At 41.9% G+C, this 15,698-nt stretch overlaps 1 protein-coding gene across 3 annotated transcripts in view; it reads left to right on the forward strand.

The window, feature by feature from the left end:
* The window catches only part of Nrep (neuronal regeneration related protein), a 27,091-nt gene extending 11,399 nt beyond the window's left edge, over positions 1-15,692 (forward strand). For all 3 annotated transcript variants that reach the window (XM_028762794.1, XM_028762795.1, XM_028762793.1), the window contains 2 exons: positions 10,470-10,547; positions 14,109-15,692. In XM_028762794.1, coding sequence (XP_028618627.1) covers positions 10,470-10,547; positions 14,109-14,234 — 204 coding nt within the window. In that variant the 3' untranslated portion in view covers positions 14,235-15,692. The remainder of the gene's footprint in view (positions 1-10,469; positions 10,548-14,108) is intronic.
* The last annotated feature ends 6 nt before the right edge of the window (positions 15,693-15,698 follow it).

The following is a 15,698-nucleotide window of genomic DNA, read 5'->3' on the forward strand; positions in this document are numbered from 1 at the left end:
CTCTGTCTCTCTCTGTCTCTCTCTGTCTCTCTCTCTCTCTCTCTCTCTCTCTCTCTGTGTGTCTGTGTGTGTGTGTGTTCACTCTTGCATGCATAGGTAGAGGTAGCAGGCAGCACTGTCTTCTTCCATTGCTCACCCAACTTATTTTCTATGTCAAGATTCCTTGTTAAAGCTGGAACTTGCCATTTCTGAGAGCCTGAGCACCGAGCCCTTGGATTCACCTGTCAGCATCCAGCACGGAGGTGACAGACACATGCTGCCACACCCCACTGTTATTTGAGTACTAGGGATGCAAACTATGGTCTCCACACTTGTGCTGAAGCACTGTTCCCACAGAGGCATCTCCTTAGCACCCACACCCCTTACGGCATTTTGGAAAATTGTGTTTGCTTCTTTGATGATCTTAGTCCAAATCAATGGACAGTACTTCTTGATAAAAATGTGCTTTCTAGTTTTACAAAGATTACCAAATGCCTACCAGATAGCCACTACTTCACAAATATGTTTTCATGAATTGACTGGGCAATTGAACTTAACCAGATAGTCAATACAGAATCAAACTCTCTGCTTATGCCTCCTCTAACCCTCCTGTTCTTAACACTTTTAGTTCTTGGTTGTCTGGATTGGAGTTTTCCAAAGCTCAAATGGTCAGAACCAGACCAAGTCTCTGATTTTTGCGCTCCTGTAGAGTTGGATCTAACTATACGTCATCCAGTGTCTTGATCTGGCAGTTTGCTCAGTTCTTGATAACAGAATCTTAAATTATTCAAATCTTGTTACCATGGTCTAGGAGACAGGTCGCCACATCCTTTCATCTAATCATTACTAAATCTCCTCCTAAACCCCTTTTTCCTGAGGACTAAAAACTCCAAACTTAAATTGTATTATGTGAGGCTTAGTTGTCTATACGGTCACAATTGATTCAATCAGAGGTTCAGTTAACTTTATTCCTTGGCTGCATAGAAGCCACTTACTTGACAGTGTAAATCTGTGCTGAATTCACTGGCTGTTTTTATCCTACAACTTTGATGATAGTTGAATAGACTCTTCTGTGTGGTCTGAAGATGAAATAGAACACACTTTATTTCATGCTGTTTGGTGTCTTTCTACCATGAAGACTTAGTAATTGGCTTGCTAACCTTCTCCATTTTTCCATTGGCCTGTCTTTAGAACTGTCTGGATTTCTACTGCATTAATTAAAAGTTTCCAAATTAAGTCATGTTAAATCTATTTTCCTTTTGAATTTCCAATTTCTAGTAGCTTGCTCACTGCCTCTTTCCTCTAATTGCTGTTATTTTCTTTCTTTTTAGTCAAGATCACATTATATTTTATGCAACGCTTGGTTCGTCTGCACAGATCATTGCAAGATTCTCATTCTTTTAACTTAGCAGTTTGTTTTAAAGTAGGCTAGGAATTTGAAAAGCAAAACTCTAGTGAACGAGATTTCAGGTGCCTTCAATGAGAGAGACCAATGTGCAGAAGTAGAACAGCCTTCGAAGGCCATCCAAGGAGGAGCAGCTGGAGAGTTCATTTGGGGGTCATATTGAAACAGCGTGGTTTCTCAGCAAAAGATCTGAGCCTTTGAGGCAACAATTGCAGATATATTTGTATTGTGTTGAATGTTTCCTTCTAGGGAAATTTTGAGACGCATGGTGGATGGGGACAAAGAGATAAAGAGGGAAAGAGGGAGAAAGGGGAGAAAGAGAGAGGGAGGAGGGGGAAGGGAGAAGAAGAGGGAGAGGGAGGATGACAGAAACAGAGACAGAGATATGGAGAGAAGAAAACCGAGTCTGCCAGTTTTTCTTAGGTTAGGTCCAGGAATATCCAGAATTTTAAGTTAGCTATGCTAAAGTTTCTGCTCACACAATATATTTCCACAGCAACATTAGTAACACTTCAGCACTGTGGAACACTTCCAATATCCTCAAAGACTGCTTCCCCCTCACCCCTTTAATGTAAGTTCTGTTTGAAGGAGCTGCTATTTACTTGAAATAGGTTTTAGAACAACAGATGATTTGAGAAAATTACTTTGACAGTGGGTTTCAGAAATCTAAAATTCATCTTCAGGGCATTCAGAGGGGGTACCAGCACCCTTGGGGTTGAAAGCAGGCTTCAGCTCTCAAAAGGGTTTCCGGGAAACACTCCAGGTGATTCCAGAGGGAGGCACACAGTATCAGTACTGACAGGTAGGTCTGTGAAGATGGAGCATGTTGCCTTCTCCATTGGCTGTGTTACCCTGAAACAGACCCCAACTCCCCCTCAGTGTTTGCATCTACATATGGTAAGTGGGAGGAGAGTGGTCCCAGGAGCACCCACCTCTGATTTTGGCCCTGACACAAACACTTACTATGTGTCAGTTCGTTACATCCTTACAATAAAATTAAATTTGTGAGGAGTAAATTATTGATTAGTACTTGGAGCTGGGTAAAACTGGTGGAATGCTGGCCAGGCATGCAAAGGTACTGGGTCCCCTCCCCAGTACCACTAAATAGATAAATAAACCCACATGCTTTCAGCTTTTTAAAAGACATACATGTAGATTGGGTGTGTGTAGCTCAATGGTAGAATGAATGTTTAGCACCTACAAGGCCCTGGGCTCATCTTCAGCAAGGGAGAAGGGAGGCAAATAAAACACCAGAGTGCTATGATGGACTCCATGATGCCTTGCTACGTGTAACTGTGGGCTCCTGGATTTATATGTTCTGTCTGGGTGCGTTCCCACAATACCCACATGTTTCTCATGCTCTTCTCGTGGAAAAGTGGAGTTTTGATGTTTGGTTTATAGTAGAATAAAGACTTGGGTGGGGGGTAAAATAGAAGGCTAGTGAATAAAGTCAGGGTTTAGAAAGATGGTGTGATTTTTTAAGATGGGATTTTCCTGGTGATTAGAATACAGATGAGGTCCTGGTCAGAGGCTTTAGCTTCTAACTTGGCGTTACAGTCATAGAAGCCTTCAGAACTCTTGAAGCAGTGTTTCTTTCTTGATGCCTTGCTCTGGAACACTCTTCCCACTTGGAGTGGAGGTCTTCCTCTGGTCCTCTGCTTCCCAGGACTCTTCAACATTCAGCCTTCAGACCTTGCTTCACCCAGTATCATTGAAATCCAGGCAGTGTTCAGAGCTGTAGCCCATGCATTCTGAGCTTATCCTGTTTCTTGCATCCTTTTAGGCTTGTACTAGTTTGTCTAGAGGACAGGCTATGAGAATCTGCTTAGTGGCCTCTTTCGACCTGGGCACCTATAGGATGTACATACAGATCTGTAGAACTGTTCCTTTATGTGCAAAGACTAGACTTTTAATATGCTGTGTCTTCTTATGGAGAAAGCTATTTCTGTCTAAACCTGGAGGTCTCTTATGATGCTGTGAAGACACCTTGCTCTATGCGACAGGCCTTGCTCTATGCGACAGGACAGAGCTCCACAGCACTGACCCAGGAAATGGCTTTCGCCAAATGCCACAGTGGCTGAGACTGCCTGCAGAAGAGAGTCCACGGAGGGGAAGAGTGAATACTTCCTTTTGGAAAGAACACTGGAGGATATGCAAGCTTTCTGGAAAGCTTGTTGTTAGGTCTTTTACACAAGTCACCTAGATGAATGCTCCAGAATGTCTTCAGACGTTCAGAGCAACAGTCTATCTCTTTATCCACCCAGACCAGGGAAAATCTAAATTCCCTGTCTAGATTATTAGCATTTGATTGAAAGCTTTAGCAAAAAGAAATATAGTTATAAGCTACTATTTTTCCATTTGTTTTTTTTTAAGTTATCAGTGGGTAGCACAGTAATGTTTTGGCACAAAGATGGGGAGAAATGGTGTCCTTGGTGATGAGAAGTCAGACTTCTAGTAGTTGAGGATTGAAACTGGTGATTGACATACCCAGAGTTATTGACATGATTGACATCAAGTCTCTAGAGACTTTGGGGATGGTTCATTTTGCTGTGTGATGTTTTAATTTATGGGCAATTTAAAAATAATAAAGTGTATAAAAGTTAAAATATTGAGAAAAGTTAAGTCTGGGCTCTAGTTTCCTGCTAGCCTTGGGACCAGCCTCTGGGTGTGCAGGTTGTGAGACGAGCGGCAGCGGTGCCTTTCCTGTGGTAGACAGTGCCGCCCTAAGGTTCAGCTGCACTTTGGGACACAAGGTGCAATACAGAACAAGTATCCCAGGGTTCCTTTCCTCTCTCCTTTTGATGGACCTTCAAAGATGGAGAAATATCAGAAGATGTAATGCTTCTCCTTTCTCAAAGATGGAGAAATATCACAAGATGTAATGCTTCTCCTTATCAGAAGATGTAATGCTTCTCCTTTCTTGATGACAATGAAAATAAATTCATCTAGTGGGATGACGAGGTAGTCCAGACTTAGAACTCAGATGTGTTAAATAAATATTTATTCTCTTTCTACTCCAGGGAGGTAAAAGATTTTATTAACATATTTGTTGGAGTCACGGGGGTAAAGGGAAGCTTATGCTCTGCTGTCAAGCCTCAAAGGCTTTTTGGCTGCCGCTTAGCAAAGGCTCCATTTTCTTCTTTTTATTCTCTTTGTCATTCATCTTTTTCTTACTGAAAAGGTAAAATGTGGCCTCTGCTTTAAAACAATGTTAATTATTTTTTTATTAATTAATTAATAATTAATTTGTGTATGCATATGCGCACACATGCATGGTTGTATGCACATGTACCATAGGACAGTTGTGTAGGTTGCAGGATAGGAGCCGTCAGCCTCAGCAGCGAGCCTTCTTGCCGAGGCATCTCACCACTCAACTGGATCCTCATTGTTCAGCGGCAACTACATAATCTCAGAATTTAAAAAGCTTTTGGCTCTTGGTTTGGAAAGTCTCTCCTCAGACACTATGAGCTGTTCTAAAGCTTTAGTCTTGTGCTTTTCCTCGTGGTTTGCTTTGAGCTGTGATCAGCTGTTTAGACATTGTTTTGTCTTCATTACTGAAAAGTCACCCATTAAAGTTCAGATTTGAAGCACTGAGCTTACTTCCTTGAGTTTAGACCACACTTGGCTCTGATTCCTGTACCAGACTAACCTCCAGTCCCAGGGAGGTGTCTTGGCAGCAATGTGGTAATCCCTCGATGCCTGCCCTCTGTTTTGGGGTTTCTGCAGTCTTTAAGTAGGTCGCATTGTGCTAAGCTTCTTTCTATTGGGCAGGATGAGGCTGGGATGGGAAGGGGAGTTTGCACAACCTAAGTGTTTGCAAGTGAGGTCAGGATGTCAGGACTGCCCTGCTCTTAAGCCGCCTAGGAAATTTCACGGAATGAGTAGATTTAAACAGTGGTGAGAAAGAAAAAGCAGACACAGTTGTTAGCCTTCTGGGTCTTGTTCCTGCCTTGGTTTGTTGCTACCTTTAGAAGTCTTTGCTGTTATTCTTAGAAAATGAAATCTAAAAATTTCGGTGGCAGCGAAATAGACTGTTACATTGTGGAACAACGGCGGTGAAAGCTCTTTGTGCTGGCGACTAATTTCACTTGTAAACACTTTCATTTTGTTGCCAGCAAGGAGATTTTCATTTCCTTTCTCTGCCTAGTTGAAGTCTAGAATTAAAATTCCACAGCTGTCAGGTTCCCACGCAGTCATCCGAGGCCTCCTCATGACAGGTTTACAATGGACAGAAAGAGTTCAGGGGATTCCACTATGAAAGTTCACACAGCTTGTTTCAGGCACTCCGACTGTTCCAGCAAAGAATTACCAGTCTTTGGATTGTCCAACACATGTCAGATGGTCTCATTATCTGCTACAGAATATGAGTCAGATGTGAGCATTATCTGGGCCCATCAGAGGAACCTAAGGTTGAGCTGATACCATTGGGTCTGACCAAGTTGGGAGCTATCCCTGTCTTCTTTCTTGTGAGATACAAGTGTCTTTCCCCCACCTCACTTTCTTCATGTTAGGGACTTACTTGTCAAGCCTATGGGGACTCTGAAGATGTCAGCAGAGCTTAGAGGCCAGCCATTGTTTCTTGACAGGAAGACTCATAATGCATTCTCTCTAATTACTCATTGTTCTAGTAGCCTCTGTGTGTGTATGTGTGTGTGTGTGTGTGTTTCATTTACTTCTCAACACAGAGTGTTTGCTAACTTAAGCACCAACACCTTTATTCTGCTTTCTGAAATTTGCAAGGACTATATCCATCGTTCTGGTGGCCAGTGTTCTTCATGTTCTCTTTTTTATCTTCTGGTGGCAATACATGTCTCCCCATGTGCTTTCCTTTGAAGAAGCTTTGTCTGGGTTCTGCAGGCCTCTGAGCCTAGGCCTCTTGAGAGCCAGCAAAATACATCACCTTTTTGCACCAACTGGTCTTTGGTACAGTGCTGCTGAGAGAAAGATGGTCTTTGTTCCTCGTTTACAGTTTCAACTTACATTCTTCACTCAGGCGAGAAGCAACACAGTGGCTTCTGAGGAAGATTCATAATTGTGATACTTCAGGGGATATTTACCAAAATTAAGTGTATGTATATGCACATGCATTCTCTTTTAGTGACAGGACTGAGTTTCACAACTTCCTGGCCAATTAGGCATAGTAGAACATGTACATAGGCTTACACTGTTTATTTGGCAGTGAAATTATGAAATATATCCCTTTGCGATAGAAAGAATTAATTATGGAGGTTGGACACCTGCGGCCCTGTTGGTCTGTTTTATTAATGGGAAGGGGCGAGCATCTGTCTTTTTAAGTCATATACAGGACCTGTGTATGCATCCCTGAAACACAGTAGACCCTCCAAGGGAAAAGAGTTTACTACATTTAGTCACTCACAGCTAAGCAGGGCCGCAGTCTTTACTTCTTCTTCGGAGGTTTGCCAAACAGCTAAGTAAGAGGCGTTTATCTATGTGGAATATATTTGCTCAGAGTAAAGATATAATTGGAGCCTTTGTTGGCCATTATCTCTGAACAGTCTTCTCAACGGAATGTTGAGAAAAGCAGTAAACAAACAGAGAACATTCAGAAGCTTCTAAATCTCCAGCTGGTGATACATAGAAATCAAATTCTGTTGTGGAATAAAGGGAACCAACAGGAAATAGAACAAAGGACTTCTGCATTGCTCCTAAACTTGGACCACAAGACTACTGAAAAGCAAGCATAAACCAAAACAACAGCAACAGACACCCAGCACAGTCAAATGAAAAGCTTGAAACAAATTAGGCAATGCTTTAGGTTGCTTTTGTTTCTTTTGAAACATGAAAGAAAGACTGGTTTTTGATTACTCCCCCTTCAACACACACACACACACACACACACACACACACTTTATTTTTCTAATTTGGAATACTAATTTTTAGTTACAGTTCATATCAAATACCAAACTGCTATCAAGCTAATTACAGTATAGGCTTAAAAATTGAAGTTATTTTTATTGTGGTCTTGACAAAGTAAAAAGTCTTCAGAGAGAAGAAATGAAGAGGGAGAAAAGATAGGAAGGGAGAAAGAAAAGAAAGAGAGCCCTTATTCTCAAGGTGTACATTGTGCTGGAATATTTAAACTTAAGTCCAAGCAATCGGATACTTTTGGGAATAAGAAATAGTAAAGTTTCATCATAAGCCATATTTTAATGTATGTCGTAGATGCACATATATTGATTGAGTCCTTCATATGGTCCTATTCCTAATTAATCATCAGGGAAGTAAATGTAGTTTTGTGGGAAAAGGTGCATTAATGGGAAATGAACACACTGTCAGGCAAAATCAAATAAGAAATGCTAAATCCTTCCTTCACATTTTTGACATAGGCACTTGCCATTGTTGAAATATAGTTTGTATCCCCGGCGTCTCTATTTGGAGTCTAAGATAGAACTATTCTAGGAGGATTTGAATGAGACTTTTGTTTATTTTTCTACGTGGAAGACAGTTTTGAAAGAATAAAACCATTTTAGGGTGTTTTCATGGACATCACCCAGAATGCTTGCATTTGTGAGATACAAACCAATACTGTCACCCAAAGTAAGAACTCAATAAAGTGTGAAAAAGAGCATTACTTTAATTTTCATGAAAAAATATGACCTGTAATCCAGGGTGATGAATGTGGTGAGAACCAACTGGTACCCAGGAGAGAGAAAAACATTCCAGTTAGTGTCCATACAGGACTCCGGGTGGATTCATAGCACACTCTTGTTGTCTGGTTCTCAGCAGCATCTCCAGGCCTTGATCACAATCATGAGTCACTTCTAGCTCTTGGTACTCTGTACTAGCTAATAAGCCACGAGTACAGCAGCCTGTGACACTGTTTTATTGGGGCCCTGGGAGCCAACAGTGGGCACAGGGGCATCTGCCCCTTGGAACACATCACATTTGAACTTGCCCTTCACTCTCTGTTCCTGGATTTGCATCTAACAGGAGCTGCCTCCCCAGAGCTTACTGCCAACAGCCCCTCTGCTGCTGGCACTACTGAGTAGTATACTAAATGTCGGGTTGTTTGTTCGAAGCTGACACATGCTCTGGTAGCTTTGATATGCTAAATGCTGAAGTTGTGTGACTTTATTAAAATGGAACATCCTCAGAGAAGCACACAACCACAAATATCATTTCTTGACTTTGCGTTTGGTTCCTTGGGAAACTATTTTTCAGTGTTTGCTTTAAAAAAAAATGTGGTGATAATGTTGAAATGTAATCAATCACAAGTGTCAATTTATATTAAGTGAGTTTATTCTTGACCTCTATTCAGGACAAATTGAGACTGTTAGGCTAAGCTGAGATTTTTATGTGCTATGGTTTTGTTACATGCCTTGAAACAAACAAACAAACAAACAAACAAAGCTAATTTATTTTAGATTGTACTTTCATTCCCTCTTTTCTGGCTGAAGAGAATGCCAGGATTGGCTGCTTGTTCCACACAAGGCAAGTCTTTAAGAAGGAGCCGGGCAGAGGAGGGGAAATCTGTGGAAGCAAGCACAGGGCTCAGAAAGCAGCTGCAGTCCAAGGAGAGGAAATGGTACCGCTTCTTATAGGACGAACACTCAAGTATTGAAGAGCCCAAAGTGGGTGGTAGCTATGGACTAGTCTTGCTTTGTGAGTGGGATGGTAGAGAATAGATACTTTGCTTTAGGGAATAATCTAAGACCAGCGGCACACTGGAGAGAAGAGTTTAGATCTAGGAATATAATTTGAGTTGCAGGCCTGACCCACGATGTGTTGCTTTGGGCAAAATACCCTGACCTTTCTGAGTTTTACATCTCTCTTCTGTGTAATTAAAATATTCCTATTCACAGGCCACCTGCTGAAATAGATTAAATGCTGTATGCAGTTACTCAGTGAGCTGTGATGCGCCCTAACCATAACTGATAGATCAGCCAAAACACTGTTATCCTAATGACCACGTGAGCCATTCACCCTGCCTACCTCAGACCGTAACCAACTAGAGTCATGGAGTCATACAAAATACTAGCCATTAATTCAACAAGTAGCGCTTCCAAGGCTGAAAGTGACACATGAGTCTATTTGTTAATCTTGTTAATGAGAGGCACTTCTTCATTGTTACTGTATAGGAGGCTTCTTTCAAAAACTCAGATCTGGAAGGAGTCTCCTCTTCCCTCCCTTCAGGCAGTGCTGGATCAAATGTGAATTAGCTCTGACAGATGGCTGTTGGGTTCTGTTTCTAAATTTTTAAAGAGAAGATTTCACAGTTTTCCACTCTAAATTCTTTCAGTAATTTAACAATTCCTGTGCCAAGATCTTTCTTATAGCTGACCTAAATCTGTGATTTGTAATTTTAAGCCTCCCCTCCCCATCTTGCTTTCTGGAAATAGAGAACAGCTGGTCAACCACCTTATGCTAATAACCCTTTGTATATTTAAAGAAGAGTTACTCAGCTTGCTCCCCTCCTCCTGCCTCCTCCCACCCTCAGAATCCATCAGCTTGTGTTGTCTGAATCATTCATTGCACAGCTGCCCAGCTCCCTGCCCCGCTCTCAGGCACCTGGCTGCTTTAGGGAGCGGGCTGCTATGTGGTGAGAGGGGCCGTGAGACTGGGGAGGATGGGAGACATCTCCTCCCTCCTCCTTTGATCTGTGTCTGTTCCTTAACCTTCTGATAATAGGAGGCTAATTCCTAACAGTGTTGATGACGACCTGACCATTTATGTCATCAACATGGAGGTTTGCAAGGGTACCCATGGAATGTAAGATGCTTTCAAAGCTCTCCATGATGACTTAGTGCACCCTGCCAGATTTGCCATTAAGCTGCCAATTTACTTGCTAAAGATAACGTTGATTGATATCTCTGCTCTGTTGGACTCCACCTTGGAAGATCGAAGTTGAAGCTGAAGTTCTCCTGGGTGCATGTTGGGAAGAAGTCTGAGTTTCCTGGTGCTCTAAGGAGAAGGTGGGATTGGTGGGGGCGGGTAAGAAGAAAGTGTAGAGAGCTGAGAGTTAAGAATTAGAGAACTGAGAACTGAGCTCTGAGAGGTGAGGCTCTATGGCTTTAGGGTGGATCTTGTTTGGGATTTGAATGTGTGTGCTTTTATGTCTCCACAGGTTTCCTACCCGGGATTCTTGGTCTGGGTCACCCAGGAACCATTTCCATACAAGGAAATGGAGGGAGGTCTTTCTAAGGTGAGGGCCTGAGCTGCTGCTTGTAAACACTGTTCTCAAGTTTGAACACACACAAAGAAATAACTTGGGCTTCCTTCAGTTTCATCTTAGCATTCATTACATATCCCATAATCCACTAATATGAAACTATTCTGATACTGGAAATAATGTATCTTTAAAAACATAACCCAGAGCTGGGCTTAGTGATATACACCTATAATCCCAGCACTCCAAAAAGCTGAGGCAGGAGGACTATTGAAAATTTGAGGCTAGCCTGTACTACATAGTGAGAGCCTGTCTCAAAACATTTTTTTGCATAGCCAATGTACCTTCCTGTTACCTTCTTTTTTGTGACTTGGATTCAGATGCAAATGTTCATTTAATCATCATTGAATCAGTGTGTCAAATGTATGTTTTACAGATCTTAAACTTGTCTCAATCCTGGTTAGGCAACTTTATATTTAAATTTCAGTGATAAATCCAAAAACAAAACAAGGAAAGTAGGTAGGTTAAGAGTGAGTGGTGAGATCTTCTTTGAAGTATGAAGTGATAGCTGTTGGTGGTACCTGCTCATCAAAGATGACTCACAAAACAAAATGGGAAATCATTAAAAACTGTTAGATTGTCTAGTTTTTATAGACCTGGGAAACATTCTACATCAAAAATGGTTTTGGTGTGACATCTTGTTGGGCCAAAATTTTCTGTCAGGAGGAATTTGTTTCGAATTAGTACTGTTCTTGAAACAAACAAAAGCCAAGATGAATCACAGTTTTTTCCTGTAGACACTTGGGCTACATTAAATATCAACTTGACCTTAAGTAGGTTGAAGATGCTGGCCCTGCTGGTCTCACGATGAAGACAAAACCCACTGAAAATAAAATTTCCATTTAGCAACTTCATGGGGCTGGAGAGGTGGCTCTGTGGTTTAAAGTCCTGCTACACTTCCAGATGATAAGGGTTTGGCTCCCAGCACCCACATGATGGCCCACGAATGTCTGTTACTACAGTTCCGGGAGATCCAACACCCTCTTCTGGCCTCTTGGGCACTGCATGCTTGTGGTTCAAATACACACATGCAAGTACAACACCCATGCACATAAAATAATTTTTTCAAAAATTCAAAGTCTCATGTCACTGGACAGTGGTACTACCCAGGTATAACATTGCTGCCATTTTCCTGTAGGAGAAGACCTTATTTATACTAAATGACAGAATTCTCATTATTGACAGACTTTTCAGAAATTGTAGTCCTGTCCTCTGGCAGTTAGCGTGGAAAGAAAACAAGCCCAAGTCATTTTTTAATTTTTAATTTTTTAGCTTTTCAGAGAATTTCTGAAGGTCAAGTTGAAACTTTTGGCAGAGATGCAGGTGGAAGTAATCTTGTGGGATCTGATGGAACTGAGTCTGTGCTAGTCATGTAGAGCTGGGGTGGGCAAGAACTGGGGTAGAAACTCAACCACAGCCCTAAACTCCAGCACCAGCACACAGCCAAGAGGCAGCGTAACTCTACCACCAACTCACCCCATTCTCCTCTTCCTTGTTGTTGTTGTTGTTGTTATATTATTACATTATTACTTTGATGGTTTTGGTGATAGAATGCATGCTAGGCACATACTCTGTTCTGGGCTACCTGCTTCACCCCTTACAATTGTTTATACACATACATGTATATTTTTATCCCTAGATATTCTTTTCTGGGCTAAACTAGGGCATAATTCCCCTGAGACAACTGAGGGTGAAAAGAAACAGTATGGTTAATTCATACCTCAGCCCTCTTCCATACTGGCAGTATCAAGAGGTGGGCAAGACCAGATGTGTTTCCTCAGTGAGGTGTTAGGTCAGCTGTCCTTCCCTGCACTTCTTGCCTACACTGCAACATGTTCCATGGCAGACACGGTAAGTAGAAGGAGCAGGCCTTCGGCTATCTTCTTGTAGCTTCTCTGAGTAGGAAGTAATATTATTAAACATAATATAATTGGCCTTTTTTCCAGGAGGAAACTTCTGGAAAAGCATACCTTTGCATACATGCATGAAAGATAATCTCAGTTTACTTGGTCCAAAGCACATTAATTAGTAACTGGGGCTGGATATCTGGATGTGGCTTCTGGCAGAGCAGGCACATTGTGGCCATGAGCACCTCTGCTTGATGTCCATCCTTGGGCTTCTAGATTACTCAGGTCTCTGTCTCACAAGGATCATTACCTGTGGGTGATAGAGAACGGTAACTGTGTCTCCTCAACTATTGTAAGGCCTGACTTCTGGGGACAGAAAGTGAATTAGAGACAGACGGTTCTTTAAAACCAACCAGTTAAGTGTCAGGGATAAGGATTGTGATCTGGTAAATCCAGACTCCAAATAGGAAGTGCAGAGAGCCATATCTCTCTGGGAGTTTGTCCCATTGAAGGTGGTTCAGTTTATTGGCCCTCAGGGTCTTTCAGTAGCATGCCTCTGCATGACCTCCTGGCATGGTCTGTTGTCCAGTTACTTTGGTACCTCCCATAGATCATAGTTAAGGGCAGGTTAGGTAAGGACTACATTGTTTCTGTTTCCCTCTGTAGACTTAAACTCCAGCAGTGTGTGCAAGCATTCAGAACAACAATAAGGAATGCTGAAGTGTATGAATATTTGGTACCACAGAAAGAAGACAATAAAATGAAATAGAAGAGCTAAATTCACATCTGAAATAGTCCTGTTCTTTTTTGTTTTTGTTTCTCAGGAGCTAACTCTTCCCTAGGCTCTCAGTGTTCATTTGTAGTGTATTTTTTCTGGAAGTCAAGAGTTAGTCGGACTAAGTCTCAAAAACTAACACACAGTAGTGTGCTAACTTTGTAACAGTTTAAAGGCCATGCTAACTGTTCAGATTGGGGGCTTATAAAGTAAAGCTTACATAAGAAAGATTTATGTGTTGTGATATATTTTAAGTAGTATAATAGGAAATAGACTACTGTCAGCCCTCCATCATATCACCCATTGAAAATTAGAAACACACAGACACACATTCATATGGGTCTGGAGAGATGACTCAGTGGTTAAGGAGGTTAAGAACACTTTCTGTTCTTGCGAAGGACCTGGGTTCAGCTCTTAGCATTCGCATGATGGTTCACAACCATCTGCAACTACAGTTCCAGGGATCCAATGCCCTCTTCTGGCCTCCATGAACACCAGGCCGACATGTTGTACACATATATGCATACAGGCAGACACTCATGCACATAAAATAAATCACTAAAAATATATTAGCACTTCTGTGTGTACTCCTCACCCAGCTTCATTCTGGCCCTGTCTAACACCAGCCACTGTCCCCGGAGACCTGACTCTGAGGAATGATGTCATCACCATGAGAGAAACAGTTCACTCTACACGAGCAAGGGAAAAGTGGTCTTCAGTTGCTTCATTGCCCACTGGCCTGATATTTACATTCAGGAGAAAACTGCTAGTGTATAAACTGCACAATAGCAAAAGTTCCGGGGCAAGAAAAAGGTAGAGAAACAAAAACTGTTAAAGATGGTTTTAAAAGTGTGACTAAGTATATCTTGTGTGTGTGTGTGTCCATTTGTCTCTCTGTCTGATTTCTCCCTACAGGGAAGACTTCCCGTGCCTAAGGAAGTGAACCGCAAAAAGACTAAGCAGCCCAGCGATGCCTCGCTGACTCCACTGGGCAGCCGTGAACACTGCTCCCCAGCCATCAGTTACCTCCATCCTTTTTAATCGTCCCACCTCCATTTGTATTGCATATGGTGTATGGGGTTTTGATGAGGTCTTGGTATCATATATGGGATTTTTTTTTTTCTGTGTAAATCATCAACTATAAGAAGAAACTATGGGACTCTAAGCCTGGCTTTAGAGAATTTACAGTGGACAAATAGGTTTCATCAAACCAGTTTTTAATCATTCTGACTCCAGTGAAAACGCTCAGAATTTCACACTGTGAATCCACGTTTACAACCCCTACAGGTGGGCCTTCAGGCCTGGTTCGCTACAACGATGTCTTCCACAACTCAAAACTCCCACTGCGCTCACATGACTGGTCCACTCCCACCTTTCATCACACAGCTCCCGACTGCTTCTTGCAGAGGCTGAGAGTCCCCCCACTTTTTATTTTCTCATTTAGATGTAACAAGCCTGGTAGATTATGTTCATCGATGGTCTGTATATCTCTATATTTTACCCATGTACTCTTTGGATGTATAGAAGTAGTTTGAAACTCATTGTTCCCTTGTGGTAACTGACTGAGATGCTGCCACAGGGCCTGAGACACTGATGAATGGTGCTATTTTGGACTTTCAACATGCTCCTTGGCGAGGTAGCTCTGGTGGAGTTGTTTTTTATTTCCATGTTCTAAGAAGGTGTTGGTACTCTGTTTCCTGGATTGTTCTTCTCTAGACTGGACTGACTTGTTTTCCCTGTGTCCTGAGTGTGGCTTTCTTCTTCAGTGTTGTAGGTTGAGCGGATGCTACCAAGAGTGTGAGAGGCTGTCCTCTCGTGACTGGCCCTGGCGGATGTGCAGTCACGGTAGCGGGAGCAATCACAAAACTGTAATTGACCTACCAGATCTCTTCCTCTCTGCAGCCTCACCTGCCTGACTTAAGAAAAAGAAAAGCAATAATTTTTTTCCAGGCATTTCGAGGTTATCTCTTTGGATTCTTTTTGTTTGATATTGGGGGGTGGGGGGGGAGGCCCACTCTTTTATTAAGTGCCATGTGGGGAAAAAATCCAAAGTACTGGCATTTGAGTAGGAATTTGAAAATTATCCCTTTCTGAAAATTGAAATTGGAAAAATGTCTTTACAAAACAGTGACGATGAAGATGATGATTATGATAGTGATGATGGTAGTGGTGGTTGTGTTGATGATGATGAAAGGCAGAACACCTGGTTTTTGGCAGTTTTGATAAGCAAGGTATAGATTTTACATTTTTGTCCTTGCTCCCAGTGAAATGGATAAACAAAAATAAAATCTGACAATGCCATCTCTTCACGGAATGTTGTTGTGTTAGCCAGACTGAAAGCCCACCTTAATTTTTATATAACGTCTTTAGCTCTTCCTTTGACAGGGCAGGCCTTGTTCTGAACTGTTTGCGCTTTTGACTGTTAAACACCAATGACGCATGCACTGTCCCTCTTCGTTCTCTCTCTCTCTCTCTCTCTCTCTCTCTCTCTCTCTCTCTCTCTCT

Source organism: Grammomys surdaster, unplaced genomic scaffold (genome assembly GCF_004785775.1).
Source record: "Grammomys surdaster isolate TR1022 unplaced genomic scaffold, NIH_TR_1.0 135, whole genome shotgun sequence".
In the NCBI taxonomy this organism is placed as follows: Eukaryota; Metazoa; Chordata; class Mammalia; order Rodentia; family Muridae; genus Grammomys; species Grammomys surdaster.